Below are 21,159 nucleotides of genomic sequence, written 5' to 3'. Positions count from 1 at the left end.
TGATTTGTACATGCTAGTCTTCTAATCACTCTTTTATTTTACCAAATTTAGCATTTCAGACAATAGTAAACAAATGACCCATGAACAAACCAGAATTGTGAAATATGATGTACAAACAGGTGACATCATCAAGATTGTAGCTTTTGCAGGTAATTATGATATACAAAAATAAAATGCAATCAAGTCAAAATTTTACATTTGTTTAACTAGTACTTTAAACTTGATTTTTATTTCATGGAAATCGATATACATATTAATGAAGGGAATTGTGCTATCTATATTGTTTAAACTGAAACACAATAACATAATATCAGCTACTTGATTTAACTAAACACATGTGTAGCTTTAAGTGCAAATCTTGGATTGTTTGGAGGACAGTTCAACCTACTCTTTTTCTGTAATTCAGTATAAATTCAAAATTTAATTTCTGGAACTATATAGCATGTATAGTAGATGGGACAATACCCCTAATGCGCCTTGAAATGAGGAACACAAAAGTCATGTGTAAACAAAAAATCTCTGTGTAGTGATATTTGACACATTTCTATGATAAACAAAATGACTGAGCTGAACCATAAGTGTTAATTTAGAAAGTAAGGGAACACAAAATAAATGTGTAAAAACCATGGAGCTATTAAATGTGTTCAAAGTATTAAAATTTCAAAGAACTTATTGTGTTAAAAATGGGATTTTTTACCATGAGGAGCCACATCGCAAAAGGATACTCGGGGTTTGCTAAATTACGGAAAAATGAATCACACTTCGTACCCCGAAAAATTTAACCACAAATGTAAAAATGTCTCAGCTTCGAAACAAGCCATCATACATATACAAGTTTACGATATGGGCTGAGCAACAGAAGAAAACGTTACCATTACGGCCTATGGAGAAACAATTGCGCATGTTGCCCCAGATAAGGTTATATCTACAAAATACACCAAAAAAATGTTTCTTACTTAAACTAAGGTGGAACAAAATGTCTAGATAGGTGAATTTTGTGTACCCTCGCGTTAGATATCTGTATGTAAAAGCTGATGTTTTTGCATAGAAGTTTATTTATTTCAAAAAACAAAAAAGCTAGACAATCCATTCACAGCCTATAGAGATGTCTTTTGGTCATATTTTACTTTCAGAACAATTCAATTGATCTAGGACTCATTTTCATGTTTTAATATTTCAAATTCTCGAAGACCACATTATTTTTGTTTTTATGTATAAACTATATTTACTTCACAGGTACTGGTAAAACATCTACACTAGTCACATATACCAAGATGAGACCAAACATAAGATTTCTGATGGTTGTCTATAATAAGTAAGTCAGTAGTCTTAAAAAATCTCCACTTAAAAAAAAAGTGGTTGGATAGATTTTTTTCAAGTTAGTATTATGAGATTAAACACTATCAAGATATTAACAATATTTGGTGATCTGCTAAAAAGAACATAACTGTATTGTGTTTGAAGCTTGGCCTGGAGTAAGTAAGTTAAGTTGAAAGAGTGATGCGTAGCATTGTTAGGGAGGCAGACATGTGTAACAGTAAGAAATTATCTTAACATAGACCAAGCTATAATTATAATACAGCTTTCTCCATTCTTATTAGTTGTCCGCTTAACAAAAATTTTAAATGTGAAACAATTCAGGACATGAAAAAGCCTTAAAAACAATTGACAAGTTTGACGTGGTTTAATAAGTTATCACATCTAAACAGTCACCATGATTTATTTCATTCTGCATTTGTTAGAGAAATTGAAATCACATTTGTTATAGAATAGATTTTTATGAGAACATAATGTATACCTTTTAAATGATTCATTTTGGAAATTTAGCAACCTTTTACATAGAGTTGTTGAAAATTATGAAAAAGGTAGGCATGACTGTTGCACATATATTGTTGCACTTTTGGGGCTTAGAAAAAAGACTTCAGGTGACAAAACTGATGCAAGATTATTTTTAGCTGTGATATTAGGAAAGTCCAAGATAAGTTGGAGAAAGTACCAAACACCCCCTCAATTGCTTCTTTGTTGATAATGTTCAAAAAGGTATTTTATTGAATATTTTAGTTTCAAATGGTTGAAAATACTATGAATTTTATTACCTTTAATCAGTTTATAGACACTGGACATAATAGATGCTATTTAAACATTGCAAGCTTTGGAAGTGTCTTGTTAACCACTTGATCTTGAAGAAGACTCTATAATCATGTCTAATGGTTTATAATTTTACAGGTCTGTAAGTGAGTATGCCAAGACACAGTTTCCTAGCAATGTGGAGTGTAGAACAGGCCATTCTTTGGCTTATGGTGTTAGTGGCATAAGGTACAATTATGATTAGGATAGATCTTAAAATTGAATACTTTTTGTCACCTGCGTAACTCTTTGCAGGGTCCATGGAAATAATGACTGTCTGTCTGTCCGGTCTTGTTAGCGCTCTCATGAGTACAATTCCTGCCAGATTTTTATAAAACTTGTACTATTATTTAATATCAGCATTATCTCTGAATTGGCAGACAATTAACTTTTTTTTTAAAGAGTTATTTCCCTTAGAAATATTAAATTTATGGACAATGGCCTAGTTTTTTAATCAGTGTATACAATATGGAAAGTTTTTAACTAGGATATAAATTTTAAAAAAAGATGAAAAATGCCTCTACATAGAAGTAAAAGTCTATACTATTTATAGTAGAAAGTTGTGTATGAGGATAATATGATGTTTCACAAAAAATATATTATTGTTTGATGAGGTGTCTTGCTATAAACTAATATTTGATCTTTTACAGATATAAAAATGCTGGAAAATTGAATGACCTTAAAGTGTATGGTGTAACGCAGGCTCTTCCTCCCAGAAAGGGAGATAACATATATACTAGAGCTAAGTTTGTCATTGATACTGTGAAAACGTTTATAGCCTCAGCTGACCCCTGTATTACAACAGCACATGTACCAAATGAAAGGATGGGTGAAAATGGTCAGTTGACATATATAGATTCAGACAAAAAAGAGGTACAGTATATGCTTTGTTCTTTGATTAATAGATATAAGCTGTAGCAAATCTGAAAGCAGTAAAATTGATCTATCTTCTGTGAAATTTTGGAGTTATTGCCCCTGATGCGATTTGCAAATTTGAAAGGTTTTGGTTTTAATTTTGAAACTATAACAGATCAATATTTTTTTTCCAGTAATAATGGACAGAATAATTAAATCTACACTAAGCTATTAAAGTCCTTGCATGTTATGATTTAATACAAGAATTTATACCAAAACAGTAAGAAAAAAACAAACAAACATTGTGAAAATCAATCAAAGCCTTGTTTTATGTATTTCAGATCTATGCCAAAGATGCTAAGATACTTTGGACCAAGATGATGAATTTGAATGATAGAAGTGTTACAATGTCACATGATGGCTACTTAAAGGTGTATCAGTTGTCCAGGCCAACGTTATGGGGCTATGACTGTATTTTAATTGATGAGGCACAAGACATGTCTCCAGGTAAAACTTGTAAAAGACCCTACTGCTTATAGCAAAATAATATGATATTAATAAGATAGTCTTATTTAAAGGTATTGCACGATAGCAAGAAATATCCAATTGCACAATAGCAAGAAATCTTCAATTGAAATTAATACAAATATTTCAAACCATTTCAAATTTTTAAGATCTTTTACCACATTTATTTTGTGTCAGAAACTTATATTATGGTAAAAATTTGATCACAATCCAAATTCACACAGTATCAAGTTTAAAAACATTTTTTTACTGACACCAATTATTTTCAGAGTTTGAATTTTGCAAGAAGAGGTCAGTTATCTTCTATATGTTTCATGTGTTCATGCTTTTATATATAAACCCTCATCATCATCTGTATTCAAACATGGGAATTCTTAAAATATTGCTTTCTATTATGTAGCTGACATAGTCTTCCTTAACATGCTGTAAAGTGCTTTTGTTTGTAACTGTCTATATCAGTTCAGTATAATCATGAGGATGGTTTTGACAACCTTGAGACTGCCCATGAGGATCTTGCATAGTCGGTTTCAGTATATTGTTGGCACCTTAGAATATATAAGTTATTTTAACACAAAAAACAATATCTGCTATGGTGCTGCTTAATTTCTTACACAATGTAGAAATCATCTCACTAGCTGTTGTTAAAAGTCACATGGTCATGACTACACAAATATTAATTTTTGCATGTTATGCGTTTTTATTTCATTAAGAGATAATATCTGATGCAAAATTTCATATTTATGATTTGTGTTTGTCCAATGAAATTCCCATTGCAACTTTCCCATGAATTACAGATCAGATCATCTGAGCTTTCTCAAATGTTGTCTATAATTACCACAAGATTATTTGCAACCACTGAGATTTGGTAGTCATGTCTTTCCATGAAGCTCACCCAAGATGGAATTTGTACAAACTTGACCTTGATTCTGTATAAAATTATAATTAGAAAGATAATATACAGGAGAAAACTTTTTACATCAGAAAAAAAACCCAAACATTAGAATTACTTAGATGGCACTTTATTATATACCCTTAACTTCCAATTTTTTCTTGCAAGCTTACCCTTTGTGTATGTCAATGCTTTAAGTTGTTTGTGCTTTATATATTGTATATGTTATAGGGATTAGTTATGATGATAATTGTTAGAAGTAAGTTTATTCAATATGCTTGAGAGTTATACTGTGAAAATTACATTGATCTAAACAGTATGTCCACATAAATTTATTATAAAAGCATTCTGTTAGGAAACAAGATTTAAATAAGGTAATAATTTTATAGCTTTGAAAGCTTAATAATAACTTCTATTGTCTCAGGAAATGTAATGTTTGGCTTTAAAGGGAAACTTCGCAAAAAAATCAAAAATTCATATTATGTCCATTCTGTATAAAAATGCTCAAATTTATAAATATTAAAGTTTTATTCCGCTAGATAAGAGATCACCATCGATTTTAAATTTTGAGTATCAGTTCTTTGCGTTCCGCCATTTTGTTATCTTGTTCAAATAAAAATCACGATATGTCTATAAACCATAAAGAAACAAAACTACAGTAACCGATGTTGTCGTAATTACGTGTCGATATCTTGTCAATCGTACGGTTGTTTTATCTGACTAACCAACTTGAATCGGAAAATGTTCTTATATTTTTAAAAACCATATAGTCTGTTATTTTTAAACTGTTGATATTGGAATTAGTTAAAAAGTCATAGTTCAAATCAGAAATAAGAGTTCCGTGAAAATTGTTTTCGAAAATCTAATTCGTTCATAATTCTTTAAAGTAATATACTTTATTCAAATAAATTAGGATCTTCGCTCCACTGATCACCCGCATGGCTTAAGGTATTACTCCCAAAGGTATTGTGAGGGGTGTAAGGTGACACGACCAGGTATTCAAGCGATTTCCTGTCGGGCCTGCAAGTTCATGCATCATTTCACTTCTGTAGGTATTGATCAGTGTACACGGCCGATAACTTATAACTTTCCATTTTGAACTAGCAGGTGCATGTATAATATACATCTCTGTCTTGCGTGTCCGAAAGTGATATAATATACTAGTCATTGCTTAACTCATACGCTTGTTTATAAATAAAATTTCTGGTGTAAAGAATATTATTTATAAAAAAAAAAAAATGATACCAAAAAAACAAAACAAAAAAATTGAAGATATACAAATATACGTATTTTTTCCAAGGGTTAATTTGGGGAAAATCAGAGACATATAATTGTATTATATGTCTCTGGGACAATGTAATATTTACTCGTTGTCAATAGTAAAGGACATAGTTGGATCATTCCAGAAATGTTGATTAAAAAAATGTGCGCACTTGTCGACGATTCGTTTATACGCCCGGATAGAAAGTTACGGAACTACAGCGCAATTTAAAATATATACTATAATACATGTATACATTGAACATAAGAAAGAAACATACATTTTGTGCAAATTGGGTTAAAAGTTTTGTAAATAGACTAGTCCACATATACCAACAGTATGTAATCATCCAATTCGATAGACTATTGTATACCAAAAGAAGAAGAAGAAGAAGAGGACCAATTTGATTTAAATACAGGTCGATCTATAACTTGCTTTGGTTCATCGAAGTTATGAACATAGTAAAATCACAGATTTATTTATCAATTAGATTGTTCTCGAATAAAGAAAGAAATTCGTCATCACCACAACTGTTCCGACATATGCAACTGGACGTACACTAATAATCCCCGAGGGATGTGAATACTTTCTAGGAAAGCTATTGAGTATTAAAGTTTCAAATCATTTTCGGGATTTATTTTCTTTCTTGATATTCAATGACAGCAAATTTAAAGAATAAACTGCTTGTCAGATATTTGTCCGCTTTAGGGGTATTCTTGCCAGTTGAACAGACTTATAATTACATTCAAAAATAGGGAAAGATGACATTAAATTCGTTGTCTTTTGTTTTTAAACATCTTTGGTCAAATAGTTATTAAGTATTATACGTTGTGAGACAAGGACTACTTTAATAAGGACGTCCCCGATTATGATTAAATTTGGTTGACGTTTTTCACACTTGATAAAGAATATCTATTCGTAATTTTTCGATTCCATTCCAAGAAGACCTTAAATTTGCTGTCAATGTTTTAAGACTTCTCAAGTACAAAAGTATTTTTTCTTTATTCGTTCATATTATATTCCGCTTCGGTAGAGTTATCTTCAGTGAGTTCCAGTTATTAATTTGTACGTGGCTTTTAAAAAGTCTAAATCTAAGTGTTCTCATTCATTTATTTGCCTAATAAAGACAAATAAAAATACTTTGGTAAAGCTATTTATAATTTCTAAGTTCTCCTTTTTATTAGACATCAATCAAGGACAAAAGGTGTAAATCATTTCAATCGGACATATGAATTAAGTTTCCCGTCTTTAACCAAAAATTGTGTATTTCTTAGTAAATTAACTTATTTGAATTCAAATAAATAATAGCACCAAACATAATTAAATAATTCCACGGCGATCAATTTTTATTTGTCACCAACTTGAATATATATTTTAAATATGTGTATTGTATGCTCCCCTTGTCTTATAATTCACTGATCCGAATAGACAGTCACACCTGGCAAGGTGTGCCCGAGAGGCGTGGTTAAATACCGAAGTGCAAATAACAATTTACCTTTCAACAAGCCATCTACGAGTATTGCCACAGAACCGTGAATACACAACCAAGTCATAGCAGAGATAGTAAAAGGTCAATAAGAGTACACCAACATATTGTCTTTACAGATTATTGTACTTTACTTTGTTCACCTTATCAGTCCGAAAATACATTAATTAAAAATCAATTTATAACTTTTTGTGTTGTCTACAAAAATAATTCGAATATATACGTTTAACATAGAAAATTTATCTCATGAATATGTACAATTGAACGTATGTGCGTTTTATCTTCTTATTATCGGATGGTTATTAGATAAAGCATAAGTCATCGGCGCGCTTACGATTACGTTAAAATATGATTAAAAACCAAGACTTTTAATGATTGTTTTTTAAATCCCGGCATGCAAAAACCAGGAGAAAACGTCACGACCTACAGGAAGTAGTTAATATTTTTTCATTAAATATTGAATTTCTCCTTTATTACTGCACATATAGCGATAAAACTTTGTGAATATATATATTATGTCATAATGAACATATTTAAACCATAAGTAAAAAATCGTGAATTTTCCCTTTAATGATTATTTCAAGATTATAACTATCAGTAACTATTGATTGTTTCCAATTTACTTAGAACTATAGGTTAAAAGATATGTGCTGACTGGCATATTTTGTTGCATGGAACAATCATTAGAAAAATTGTTAGAATATCATGTTCGATTTTGGAATTATTTGTACGTTTTTGTTGTCACAAAATATATTCTGTTTATGATATGTTATTTTTGTAGCTCTTGCTGATATACTTTTGAGTCAACCACAAGCTAAGATATTAGTAGGAGATCCACATCAACAGATTTATGCCTTCAGGGGAGCAGTTAATGCCATGGGACGAGTAACAGCAACTAATGTCTTCTACCTCACTCAAGTAAGGAAAATTAGCAAGATTTCCTTATACTAGAAACAAATCATTAAAGTGAAGAATTGAAAATTTTAATGCAATTATTTTGTAACAATTGTTCTGATTGGATGACAGCAAGCGTAAAATTCTCTATCTCCTTGTCTGTAATTAAGGCAGCTGACATTTTGAATAACGTTTTGTATTGACATGTTATTTCTACAATAATAAACAAAAAACTCACTTGTTGCTTAATAATATTCTTTTTATCAAATTTTATTACATTCTGAAGCGGCAGAAAAGCCTGAAAACGCCTGGTGTTTATGTTTAACGCCGTAAGCATATCTATGACGTCACCTAGTATAGGGACCAAAGAAGATAACATCTTTTCGCGGTATTTTCTTTAATGAAGATTGTACACTGAAATAATGATTGAAATTTAATTATGAATTTGTTTTGCATTAGAATAGAGATAACTTTATTGTATTTGAAGCTTTTCGGACGTCCATCGGTAGTTTTACTGTCGCAAATACCCGTTTACCTGTCTCCGCTCCGCTTCACCAGGTAAACTAAATGGACGTCCTTAAATCTTCAAATACAATACAGTTATCTCTTAATTCTAATCCAATTATTTTGTATCAATGGTTCTGATTGGATGACAGTTAGCGTAAAATTCTCTATCTCTTTGTCTGTAGCTAAGGAAGCCGACATTTTGAATTGCTGAATGTATTGACATGTTATTTCTATAATAATAAGTAAAAAAACTCACATGTTGCACCTACAAAACTTCTTTTTATCAAATTTTATTACATTCTGAAGCGACACAAAAGCCAGAAAACGCCCGGTGTTTATGTTTGACGCCGGAGGCATACCTATGACGTCACCTAGTGTAGGGACCAAAGAAGATAACATCTTTTCGCAGAATTTTCTTTAATGAAGGTTTTACACTGAAATAATGATTAACATTTTAATTATGAACTTTTTTTGCTCTGCTACGCGTCGCCAGGTAAACTAAATTTGCGACAGTAAAACTACCGATGGATGTCCTTCAAGCTTCAAATACAATACAGTTATCTCTTTAATATAGTTCATTTACAGACTAAGAAATTCAAGTTTTCAGGCACTTTGTTAACTTAAGATTAACGGCGAAGCACACACTTGGCGTTTGGGATGATTTTAACTTTTAACAAATTGAAAGGTAATTTATTGTCAGAAAAATAGGAAGACTTTTAATTTGAATAAAGAATTTGGTACTTTTTAAAGAATACTCATCTTACAGGTCATGATGAGTTATTTTCAAATGTTTATTTGAAAATTCTGATTGTCAAAACATTTATTTAAATTCAGTTTGTTTTAATCCTGTCACACTTGTCAATTTAATACCTTTTTTTCAATTAGTCTTTTAGATTTGGACCAGAAATTGCACAGGTAGCCATGTGCTGTTTGGAAACATTGAAAAGAGAGAAAAAGAAAACAATTGTTGGAAATGGAAAAAAGTGTAAGTTTTGTGCATTACTTATTGACATGGCCTCTTCAAAGAACTATTAGAGAGTGAAAATAACAGTCTTTTAAATCTTAATGTATGATATATATTTCAAAACTTCTAACCAGACATTAGGAAGGTGATAACAGCTTTTCTTACTTAACATAAGTGAATATTAACATTGGCACAATGAATGAAAACAGTTGTTTATTGTCCATTAGAGTGCAAACCTATGTGTACAATTGAACCATGCTCTTTTATAATTTTTATGTAAAGATTGCATGAAATGCAATCATAACCTTATGGGACTGACTTAATATCGAAATGTTCCAAGGCTGATCACTTCCTTTTTTGATACACAAAATATAGTGCACTGATCATTACATTCTATTGCTGACATTCATAACTGACCCATTGGTGGCCTTCGGCTGTTGTCTGCTCTATGGTCGGGTTGTTGTCGCTTTGACACATTCCTTTCTCAATTTTATACATACCATCCATGAACATTTCAAGAAATTTATCGAAGTAATATATGCTCAGATATTCAACATGATTAGGGCACAATATGATGTTTCACTTGTCAAGAAAATTACATAACTTTTGCAAGGTGCAGGAATCTAATATCTGTTCTAAAAATATAAATTATGTCATTGTTAACCCAAGGCTTCCAAAACGGTCATATATTCCGTTCATTTGTATAATGTCCGGTAAAAGTCCGGCTGGGCAAAGCATGAAACGGTCATCTACTTTTTAGTTTCAAAGGCTTTTTCGGTCATTTTAACATATAAATTCACGATCTTTTTGACTCAACCTTATGCCTTTAACAGCCATACATTTCCCGCCATAAAAGTGACATGATGATTAATTACTATTAAAACAACCCCTTCTTAAATACTTTCTAATTTTAATCAAGGCTAATTAGTTGTTGGACAGCTGAAAACTACCTGTTCAGGTGACAGGTAAACTATTTTCAGTACTGGACATCGTATAAATTAATCGGTCAATTCACAATTTTTTTCGTATATTTCAGCCGTTTGTATCTAATTGATTTAGTCCACATGATCAAATTTATAATAAATACATTTATAAACTTGATTTGATAAAACATTTAAAAAGGTTTTACTTGAAAAATTGTCAGAACTACGTTGTATGAACAAGAAAGTGTGTGCGCATGTGCACAGGTGGGAAAACTATCATTGATACCTGTATCTAATGTTCATTTCAAGTATTTTGTTGAAGAAATAATGTGGAAAGAGCTTCTCTGCTCAGTCGTGCTATGTTAACGTACACAGATTTTACGTATCTGTTTATGGTCCATGTTTTACCATTGTCAAGTCAACATCCGGTTTTGCAAAATGTGACTTTAAAAACTAAAACGAAGTTCTAAACAACGTCATTTTGCACAAATAAAGAGTCTAATGCAGATATGAGCAAGCTGATGTGCACACTTTGAATGATGCAATGCCAATTTCAACAGTTTATGTCAGAACATCAAATTCATATCAAAGTAAAGTTTAATATCGTTTTTAATCTAATGTCAATCATTGGATTATGGCCATCTGATTACCATAATTTCCTTATGTGACTTAGGTAGTCTTAGGGATTAAAATTCGAATCAGATATAAAATGTCCGGCTGGCTCAGAAAAATTTTGGAAGCCCTGTGTTAACCTCATATTTAAAGATTGAGGATATCTTCCTTTATCTAGAATAGCTGTTAAATCAATAACAACCAATGCAATATTTAATTTTACTTCCCACTGATAGATTGAAGCAATCTTTACCATTCAGTGCTTTTGGGCACTTTGATTGTACAGATAGTTCTGAGAATATTAGGTAAATAAACTGTCTCTATTATACAAGATGATTCCAGAGTATATATTTGATGCATTGCTAAGCTGTTTTAACCCTGTCTGTCCTTACATCTCATGAAATTTTCGTCATATTTTTTTTTCTTGGAAACTACAAATAAGATCTTTCTGATATTTGGTATCAAGCTTCATGTGAGCCTTGTATAATGTATGATGCATTTTTAGATTCAATTAATCATCAAAGAGCTAACAAAATTCTTATTGCAGGGGTATCATGAGTTAGAAGGAGCTCACAGTAAAACATGTATTTTTTTCATTCAGGTGAAGTAACAGGAAACACAGTAGGTCAAGTGGCCATTATCTGTAGAACAAATGCCACTGTTTTTGATGAAGCTGTCAAGATATGTCGCATGAATGATGATGACATCAAAGTAGGATTTGTTGGGGTAAATTATGAAATATTTGTTGATGTAAATTATAAGATAATATTTTCAAGTAAAAGAGACTAATATTTTCAGTCAAAGATTATTATTCACCAAGGAAGGTGTAGTATGATTGTTAGTAAGACAATAATCCATTGAGAACCAAATAATATCAATGAAATTATCAGGTAACACTTCACTTCCAGAGTTAGTCTTTTCACACTATTTTAAAAAGATTGAATATCTTGAAAAGGAGCTCTATAACCTATCAATATTTTTAGCTTAATATTTTGTTCCTAAACTTAAATGCTATACTGAATAAAATTATCAATTTTTAATTTCACCTAAGAACATCCTTAAGTTAATGTGAAACTTGTAGTGAAATACCTTCATATTACAGAATTTCAACATGAATTCAATCATAAATAAAACAGTCGAGACAATTCTTGTTTTTGAATTGTATAGAAGTGTCAAATCTACATTTGATGTTCCCTATTTGGCCAAACACCAGCTAAAATGAATTTATAAATCATGACCAGAAAATGTGATAATTTTGGAATCTATTAGTTATACTATGAATTGTAAGTCTTCAAAACATTTTGTAACATTTATTATTGTTGAGTTCTTTTTTTATAATTTAAATATGGATGCAACACATATTCTGATTGGCTGGTGTTGTTTTGTTTATCAGCTCATAGACATAATTTTGTCATGTGACCTCGACATCATCAATGTTTTTTCATGGTTTAATACGGTTTAAAATGGAATTTAGAACTAAACTATAAGAAATGACCGATTTTTTTTCTCTGTCTATTTGAAATAAAATAAAGAATGCAGTGACACTTTAGATTAACCCTCTACGCTCATACCCGTAGCCATGTCAACGTTCTGTTCGAATTGTGACTGTTAAAGTCGAGTTTGTGAGTCCAACGAACCCCCCTTTGGAAATTCCTGGCTACGGGCCTGACGCTTGTTATTAAGTGTGCAAATATTTTTGATATTATTTCTTCATAGACAGAAAAAATATTACAGTCATACCTTAAATATATTTTTTTTAAATTCAGGCAGTAAAAAGTATACTGAGAAAAAAAACCAATGTTTCATTAGGATAAAAATTCATGGTGTAAGAAACTAAAATTTAAAGTGGAACATTTTAAAGAAATTAAGATATATGGAATGACTTATTACTTACATTCCAATAATCTGTTAATTTATTACTTGTAGGGAGCTGATGGATTTGGATTTGACAGAATACAGGATATATATACATTAACAATGTCATATCAACAGAGAATAAAAGGTAAGTGAAATAAACAGTAGGTCTTGTTATGAGGTTGACGATAACGTCTCATAAAAAACAAATTGTGAATGCTTTAAAAGGATAAAGTTTCATACATTTTTTGTGACCAAACACTGATAATTAACTTACTCGCTATGTGCGTTCCTGAATTAATGCGTTGTTTGGTCACTCATTGAATATTTTTCTTTATTTGAATTCTTTGATTAGCTAGTATTTTATAATTAATGTAACGTGTCAGTATCTTATACAAAAAGAAAATTCACATTTAAAACAAATCACTTGCAACATTCTACTATTTACTGAATAAAACAGAAAAACAAATAGACGGTGATAGTCCGTAAGAAGGGGACCATAAATAGCTGACCCAGGTTAAGAGAGAGCCATATATCTTGCACTTAAAAGACACCCTTGCAGATTTTGAAAAAATGCAGGCTAATGCCGCTACAAGGCAGCACTCACACCCGCAAAATGGAAAAGGAATAATATATGTTGAAAAACTTGTTTCCCAATGCACTATAAATAAATATGTTTAAACTTAACAAATAGACTGGAAACAAGACTTAATTGTATCAAGAAACTTAGTTCCCTTATCATGTCTATATAACACCTTTCTTTTAAGGAGGAACAACTGCATCAAGATTTTTTAAGATAAATGTGCATAGCAACCACCTAAATCTGATTTTATTTTTTAAATATAATTAAACCGTAAGTTTAGAATTTTCTATTATGTTCTATGTTTTTAAAGGCGTTTGTGTTGATCTTTATATAGAACTGAACTTTTTTCATTCTTAAATGGACATTGAACTAAACTCCAAAACATATAAATGAACCAAATATTTAAAAAATATACAAGACTAACAAAACCAGAGGTTCCTAACTTTGGACAGACACATAAATGTGGCAGGTTTAAACATGTATCCTCAAGACTAAATATTTCCAAAAAGTTGTAATTTTGTAAATACAGACACATATTCCTGAATTATGAGAATGACTATATAAAACTTTAGATACCATTTCAGAGCACAGAGTTATTGAGGACAGACTGATAAGTAAATTTAAAACCATGTTTGATTTTGAGAGGTATGCAAATAATACCCTAGACTGTGAACTATTGGGGAAGATAAAGAATGTAAAAACTTACAGCACTGACACACCTGTATACATCAACAAAATACTTAGTAAATGTGTGACAGATCTTAAGGATGCAGGTATGGTGTTAATTTATAAATATAATATCCCAGATTGTAAAGGGGGATAAGTCCTTTATCAGGAATATTGGATTGGGATTTTTAAGCTCGGGATTTCAGGATTGACCATTTCGAGATCAGGGAATTCTTTTTTCGAATTTCATGATGTAGGGATTTACATTCATTTAAATTCGAGACCTTGGGATTATGATATTTTAGGCCTGGGATTTCTGGATCAGGGCCCCTCATTGCTCAATTTATTACATGTGTGACAGATCCCAAGAAGGCATGTATGGTGGAAATTAACATTATAACATACCAGGTTACATTAACAAAATATATCATATTTGATTTATTTTTTATTAAAAAAAGCATGGATTTAACAGTTTTTTACCCTTCAGCCGCCAGTCACTTTTGTTTTCTTGTGCTATCTTAATTTCTTTATATTTGATTGCAATCTTCCTTAAATGTATGGTCACATATAAAAAGAAGTAGAAACCAAATTGATTTTGAGGTCAAAGGTCAAGGTCATACTAGAAAGTGACTGAAATTGGTGCAATAAAGAGATTTCCAGATCCCTAATTAAAAACAATGTATGGGATTGCAAACTTGCTTGTATATCTGGTCACATATTATGAGAGGAGTTCACTATAGATTTTGAAGTTATTCTGTGTAAGGTAAAGGTCAAAGTTACTGAAAATTGACTGAAATGTGTGCAGAGAAGTGGTTTTAGGATGCATTATGTGAGATTGTATCTTACTAAGATGTGTGGTCATATACTTAGAGAATGGAATGCTCATTTTTTGTGTCACTTGATTTTATTATTCCCCTGTTTTTCAATGGATAAACTTGGAAATTTGGAGAATGAACTTAACTTGTTTGACAAACTATTACATGTAGTATAAAATTGAGAATAGTATGCATATTTATGACAAAAGTCAGGGCACACATAGGTAAAGTTTTTTGCTAAGTGTTATCTTTTGTAAGGTTTAATCTGATGCTTATTGAATTATATGCTGTGACTTTTTCAGATTTTGTATTGTCAACTGCTCACAAAGCTAAGGGGTTAGAATTTAGTACAGTTAAAGTAACAGATGATTATGGTGTTGAACCCATCCTAAAGAGGTATTATGGGAATAAACCTCAAATAGCTCAGCTACCATTGTGTCCAGGTATGTACATGATTTAATGATTTATGAATTTTCTATTTAATGATAGTAAAGATGGATTTTAGTCTCGTAGATTTTAGGAAAATCTTACTTGTTTTAAATGTGCAGAGGTAAAAAAAGTTTATGTCAGATTTAAACAATGTTTGATATAAATATGGTTGATAGATATAAGAAGATGTGGTATAAGTGACAATGTGACAAGTCTCCATCCAAGTCACAATTTGTAAAAGTAAACCGTTATAGGTCAAAGTATGATCTTCAAAACTAATACTTGGCTTACAACAAACAGCAAGCTTTAAAGGACGCCAAAAATAATAAGTGTAAAACCATTCAAACAGGAAAACCAACAGTCAACTCTATATAAAAAAAATCAGAAACACTTATGAATCACATCAACAAAGTGATTAACTAATTGTCAGTCACTATGAAATTTGATTCTCACTGATATTATGTAATGAGCTAAGAAAATACAACTATATGATTTTTATTTTTGATGCTTTATTTATTAGCATATTTGTGTGAAACATAATAAAAAGGACATGATTTCATGATCTGCTTAAGATTCTTAAATCAAACTTTCATTCTGCACACTGGAGAAATTTTAAACATTATGTTTCAGGGGCAATTTTGAACCAAATTCTCCTAAATGCAAATGAAATTTAACTATATATTGTTAAGTCACCAATATGTAATCAATGAAAAAGTTGATATAGAATCACAAATATAGTTTACCGTTTGCAGATTATGTAAATATGGACGAAGGAAATCTCTTGTATGTAGCAGTTACCAGAGCTAAACATGCCTTACTCATGTCGCCTATATTGAAAATTATTTTGGAATTATGTGGCGTAAGTTTAAAAATTCCTTGGTAAAATTTCACAGCATTTTATCATTACACTTCTTGTAATTTTCCTTCTAAACTTCTCAAAAGTCAATATTTTATTCTTCTTCTGAAAAAAAATCCTCTGTGTTCATATCCATGGTAAGAGCTGATAAGTTTTGTCATGCTTTCCAAATCTACATTTAAGAGAGAGTCATGGTGTAGTGGTTAGTGCATTGGACTACTAACACAAAGGTTCCTGGTTCAATTTAAGTGCTGGGATGAAAATTTCTGGGACTGAATTTTCGACCCTTCGTTTACACCATTTGTGAGAATGGCTATGAGGAAACGATGATAGTCCATCGAAAGGGACGATAAACAGCTGACCTGTGTCAAGAGAGAGCCATATCTCTTGCACGTTAAAGACACCCTAGAATTTTTACAAAGAGCAGGCTATTGCCACTACAAGGCAGTACTTGCACCTACAAAGTGGAAAGGGATTAATATAAGTTGCAAAACTTGTTTCAAAATCCACTATTAATAAATATGTTTAAACTAAACTAAATCTACACTCTTAACAGAATGAGTTTGAAAAGTAATTCACTAGCTTAACAGATTTAAGTCAAATGAAAATTTATAAAAAAAAACGTGGCTAGGTTTTACTATGAAACAGATGAACGTCAACCTTCTTTTAAAAGAAAATCCTTCTTTTTTTTTTTTTTATCAAAATCTTATTAAATGTACCAATATTGAATTGTTGACTTCCCAGGCACTAATTCACCAATATTTTGCCCTATGCAGTGACCATAAATATGATACATGCCGCTATAACTTTGGCCACTGCAAAGGACAAATGAAAAATTTTGCCATTTTCCAACCAATAAGGCAGAAATTGTTTTTAAATCCATTTCTTTTCAACACTAAATGGTTTGTTTTGGTTTTCAAATAACACACTGAAATTACATGCAACACAAACAATCATAAATATCTATTAAGTACAAAACTTGATACAACTATTGTACTTCCAAAATGTTTTTGTTTGTAGGAAAGATTTGAACACCCAGTCCATAGTCACCAACTCCAGGAACAAGGTATCATCATGAAGTGTAGAGAGTCACAGCAAGAATTCAAACCCTATGCACTAACCATACAGAAAAAAGTAGTCAAACTGGTAAGTCATATTGTAGATACCGTATATAACTTTCTTAAAGGGAGACAATTTAGTTGCAAGTCTTTTGGGGATTTTCTTTTCAAAACATCAAAATATTCCTTTGTAAATTCTTTAAATTTGTAATTTTGTCAAGTTATTAATTTTTAAAGATTTGAAATCCTGGGGTAAAATTCCAATATTTTTGGTGTCATAAACAAAACTTGCACCAATGGGACCTTGAAATTTCATTATTGTTTTTTAATAGTTATCTCCCCTGAAACTGTCACATTCCCTTGAAACAGGTTACTATTTAACTATTAACCATGTTAATGGTTGAATCTCTTATAGCAGGTTATATGTGCTGTTAAACTGTACACTGGATGTATTTTACCCTTAATTTTAAAATTATTATTTGAAAGAAAAATGAACTTGAAATAGAAACTGGTTTATTTGCATTACTAGACAAGCCAGAACTTTGTACTGTATCTATATTTAATATGAAATAGTTCTTGTGTTTACCTAAAACCAGTCTGTTTTTAAAGTAAATATTTTTATCATGAGGAAATCTATAGAAGATCCTGGCTCGACAAAAATGCATCAGAATAAATTAATTTGATTGGTTTAAATTTGTTTTATTGACAATCTCCCAATCTGGTTTTTTTTTTCTTTAAGAGTGAAACCAAAATATTTCCGGGGGGATTAATGTCGCCACAAACAATTACCAATATGAGGAAAGAACTGAGCCAGTTATATGGATTGTTGGGAGATGGCATAAAGGACATAAATGACAATGAGGAGCAGCAGGAGGATATCAGTGAAAATGAAGAGAGTGATAGTGACTCTACTGATTAAGTATTTTTATCCAATACAATATACACAAATTATATGTTGGTTTAGAATTTAGGAAAAAGATATGAAATAAAACAGTTTTTCATAAATTTTGTGTTCCCATCTTGTTCATTAAAGCAACTATCGGTAAGTTGTGGTTCTGATCCAATGTGTACAGCTTGTGTATTTATTCATAACATGTAAAGTGGATTTTAAGCAGCATTCACTGATTTATTTTCTACTGGTGTGATTGTTCTACTCATTAGAATATATGAAGTTAATTTATTCAAGCATGCCTTGTTTGTTTGTTGGATCTTATATCCATATTTAGGCAAAGCAATTTTAAATTAAATTTGTGTTTATTGTCAAATACAAAATCTGACACACAGAAAATATAACCACATAAACATTTACATTCTTACAGTACAGTCAGGAGTGCTACTTGTACAAGTTATTTTTATTTTCTCCAAAAAGATACTTGTTTAAGTAATTTTTTTAACACTTCCTGAAGTTCTCAAGTCTGATAAAATAGTTAATGGGGTATACCAGAATAGAACCACACATTTGTAGCATTATTTTAGTGAAAATGTTTTATGTTGTTTTTTTGTTAAGCGAGTTACAGTAACTATACAAAGGTGTATGAAGAAGTGGTTAACATGGTGCTTAACATATTGTGTTATGATTATTACATAAGTCCAAGTTTTTATTCAAGTACTGTACAAATGTATTATCTAGTCCAAGTTTTCATTCATATATTTTCTAGTCCAAATTTTCATTCATATTATTATGTATTTTGTTGTTTTATTCATCATGATGAAAATCAGGGGTATTAGTTTAATAAATATCCATTTGTCCATCTGTATAGTGGGTACAAGGGTTACCCATCATACTTTTATGATGGAACCTTTAAATTGTTTAGACTATTACGCGGTGCATTACGTTTGCACGCATTACCATTACATTTGCGCACAAAAATAATTACGTTTGCATGCAGCTTTTGATTACATTTGCACGCATTTTTTTGATAGGTAAACTGAGGTAAACTCAGGTAAAATACAGGTTATAATACTTATTGATTTATTAAATTGTTCAATTATTTACAAGTATCAGTACCCCTTTTGTTAGTTTAAGTCCTAAGGCACATATTTTGAAAGAATTCAATCAGTATTTTTTAAGGGAAAATACAGGTAATCATGAATACTTATTTATTTATTAATTTCGATTTTCAAATACAATTCAACAAGTCAAAGGTGTATGCAAAATTTTAAGAAAATCTGTGACATAGCTCATTCATTGTAACTTGACCTAAACGGAGTTTATACTTGGTTTTAGAATTCAATATGAACAATATATAATTTGAATCAATAAACTTTTTTCAAAATAATAATTGATAGTCATATCGATTATGAAAATACCAAAAAGTATAGTCATTTATAATTCAATATGATTTTTATTTATATTTTTACCTGGGATTACCTGTAAAATGAATGCGCGCAAATGTAAAACATTTTAATCCCCAAATGCGCGCAAACGTAGTGTGCCCATTAATAAGATGTCCACATTGATTAGGATTTAGGTCACTTGATTTCTTTAATTTTTTCACAAAATGACACCCTGTAACATTCTAAGGAATATTTATACATGTAATGATTGTCATGTTTTTTGTCACATGTTAACTTATTATTGGTTATTGTAACATAGTCATGTTTTTTTTAACATTTTGGATATACAGCATACAGCACATTGATTGTGCTTGACCCCTCCACTGAAACAGTCCACCAAAAAACAAAGGTGCAATACTACGGTTGCAATACTAGGGTTATCATATGTGATTTCAGTTACAACTGTTTTAAACAAGTGTAAAACATTCTTTCTGAAAAAAACAGTAGTTGATTTTTATCCATAGCTTAAATAGTAGAATATGTTATTATAAAATATAAAATTTTATCTAGAAACCTTTTTTTTTTACAAGAAATTTAAAGTTTAAAATTGAACTAAAGATTTTACAAATTTTAAGTTTTCATCAGATTTTAATAAGTATTATTTGTTAGTAGAGCAGTTACTTGCAAGTCAATAGTAATGTTACCGGTATATATATTTGTTATTAATAGTTTACAAGTTTTATATATGTGTTTTAATTTTTTCTTGATTACAATAGGCCCTGCCCCTCTTACAAGTTGACATAATATATGCTTAAGTTTTTTTCTTAGATTTGACAGAAGTATAGATTCTATTGTGTGTAACATTTTTTAGCATGATATATTTTCTGACACTCATTTAATGATTTTTTGTTGAGATTTTGTGTTGATTTCAATTTTCACATAACCATCTTATACCATTTTTTCTGGGCTCTGAAATGGATATGTAGTTGTTAAAGATTTGTTTCAAAAGATATGGAGCGATATTTGATATATATACTAGATTGAAAACTCAATAAGATTATTTGCAAATCATTGGTTTTATGGAACTAAATGATTCCTTTCTAGTATAAAATGAATTCAATTTAAAATTATTAAAAAGCAGTGTTCTCCCCAGGCCCTTAAAGGACCACGGGCCCGCGATGTATAATTTTCTACCGCGGTGGTATCGTTCTTGCCGCGATGTATAATTTTTCTCCGTGGTGCTAAAGTTTTCGGTAAAAAAATCGTATTAAAATCGGTAGAGTTTCAAGTGAGTGAGGGTTAAAATTTTCCATGAAAATTGACCAGTTCTAACCAGTTTAATCCAGTATTGACAGGTAGATTGTTTACACCACGTGATCGATTTACCTGACTGTTGAGGTTAACATTGATAATTGGATTTAATCGATGTACATGATTCTCTTGTCTTTTAATTAATTAATTATAAGAGATCATAATTTTAATAACAGACTTGTAATAGGGGACAAGCAGACATTTGTGAATGAACTCTTTTACGCCAGTCTTTATTCAAAATAATTTGACTGTTATAGAAATTAATTG

The 21,159-nt window shown here is 30.7% G+C and overlaps 1 protein-coding gene across 1 annotated transcript; it reads left to right on the top strand.

Moving 5' to 3' along the window:
• The first annotated feature begins 55 nt into the window (after nt 1-55).
• LOC134685368 (F-box DNA helicase 1-like) lies at nt 56-19,412 on the top strand. The gene is made up of 14 exons (XM_063545074.1): nt 56-149; nt 1,237-1,315; nt 2,227-2,316; nt 2,778-3,000; nt 3,324-3,489; nt 7,925-8,061; nt 9,430-9,529; nt 11,645-11,769; nt 12,970-13,045; nt 14,065-14,253; nt 15,264-15,404; nt 16,143-16,249; nt 17,267-17,392; nt 18,044-19,412. Exons 1-14 carry the CDS (start codon nt 74-76, stop codon nt 18,221-18,223), a joined length of 1,815 nt encoding a protein of 604 aa, XP_063401144.1. The 5' UTR covers nt 56-73; the 3' UTR covers nt 18,224-19,412.
• The last annotated feature ends 1,747 nt before the right edge of the window (nt 19,413-21,159 follow it).

Source organism: Mytilus trossulus, chromosome 1 (assembly GCF_036588685.1).
Source record: "Mytilus trossulus isolate FHL-02 chromosome 1, PNRI_Mtr1.1.1.hap1, whole genome shotgun sequence".
Lineage (NCBI taxonomy): Eukaryota > Metazoa > Mollusca > Bivalvia > Mytilida > Mytilidae > Mytilus > Mytilus trossulus.
The sequence above is the reverse complement of the archived record's forward strand: the minus strand, read 5'-3'. Positions and strand labels throughout refer to the sequence as shown.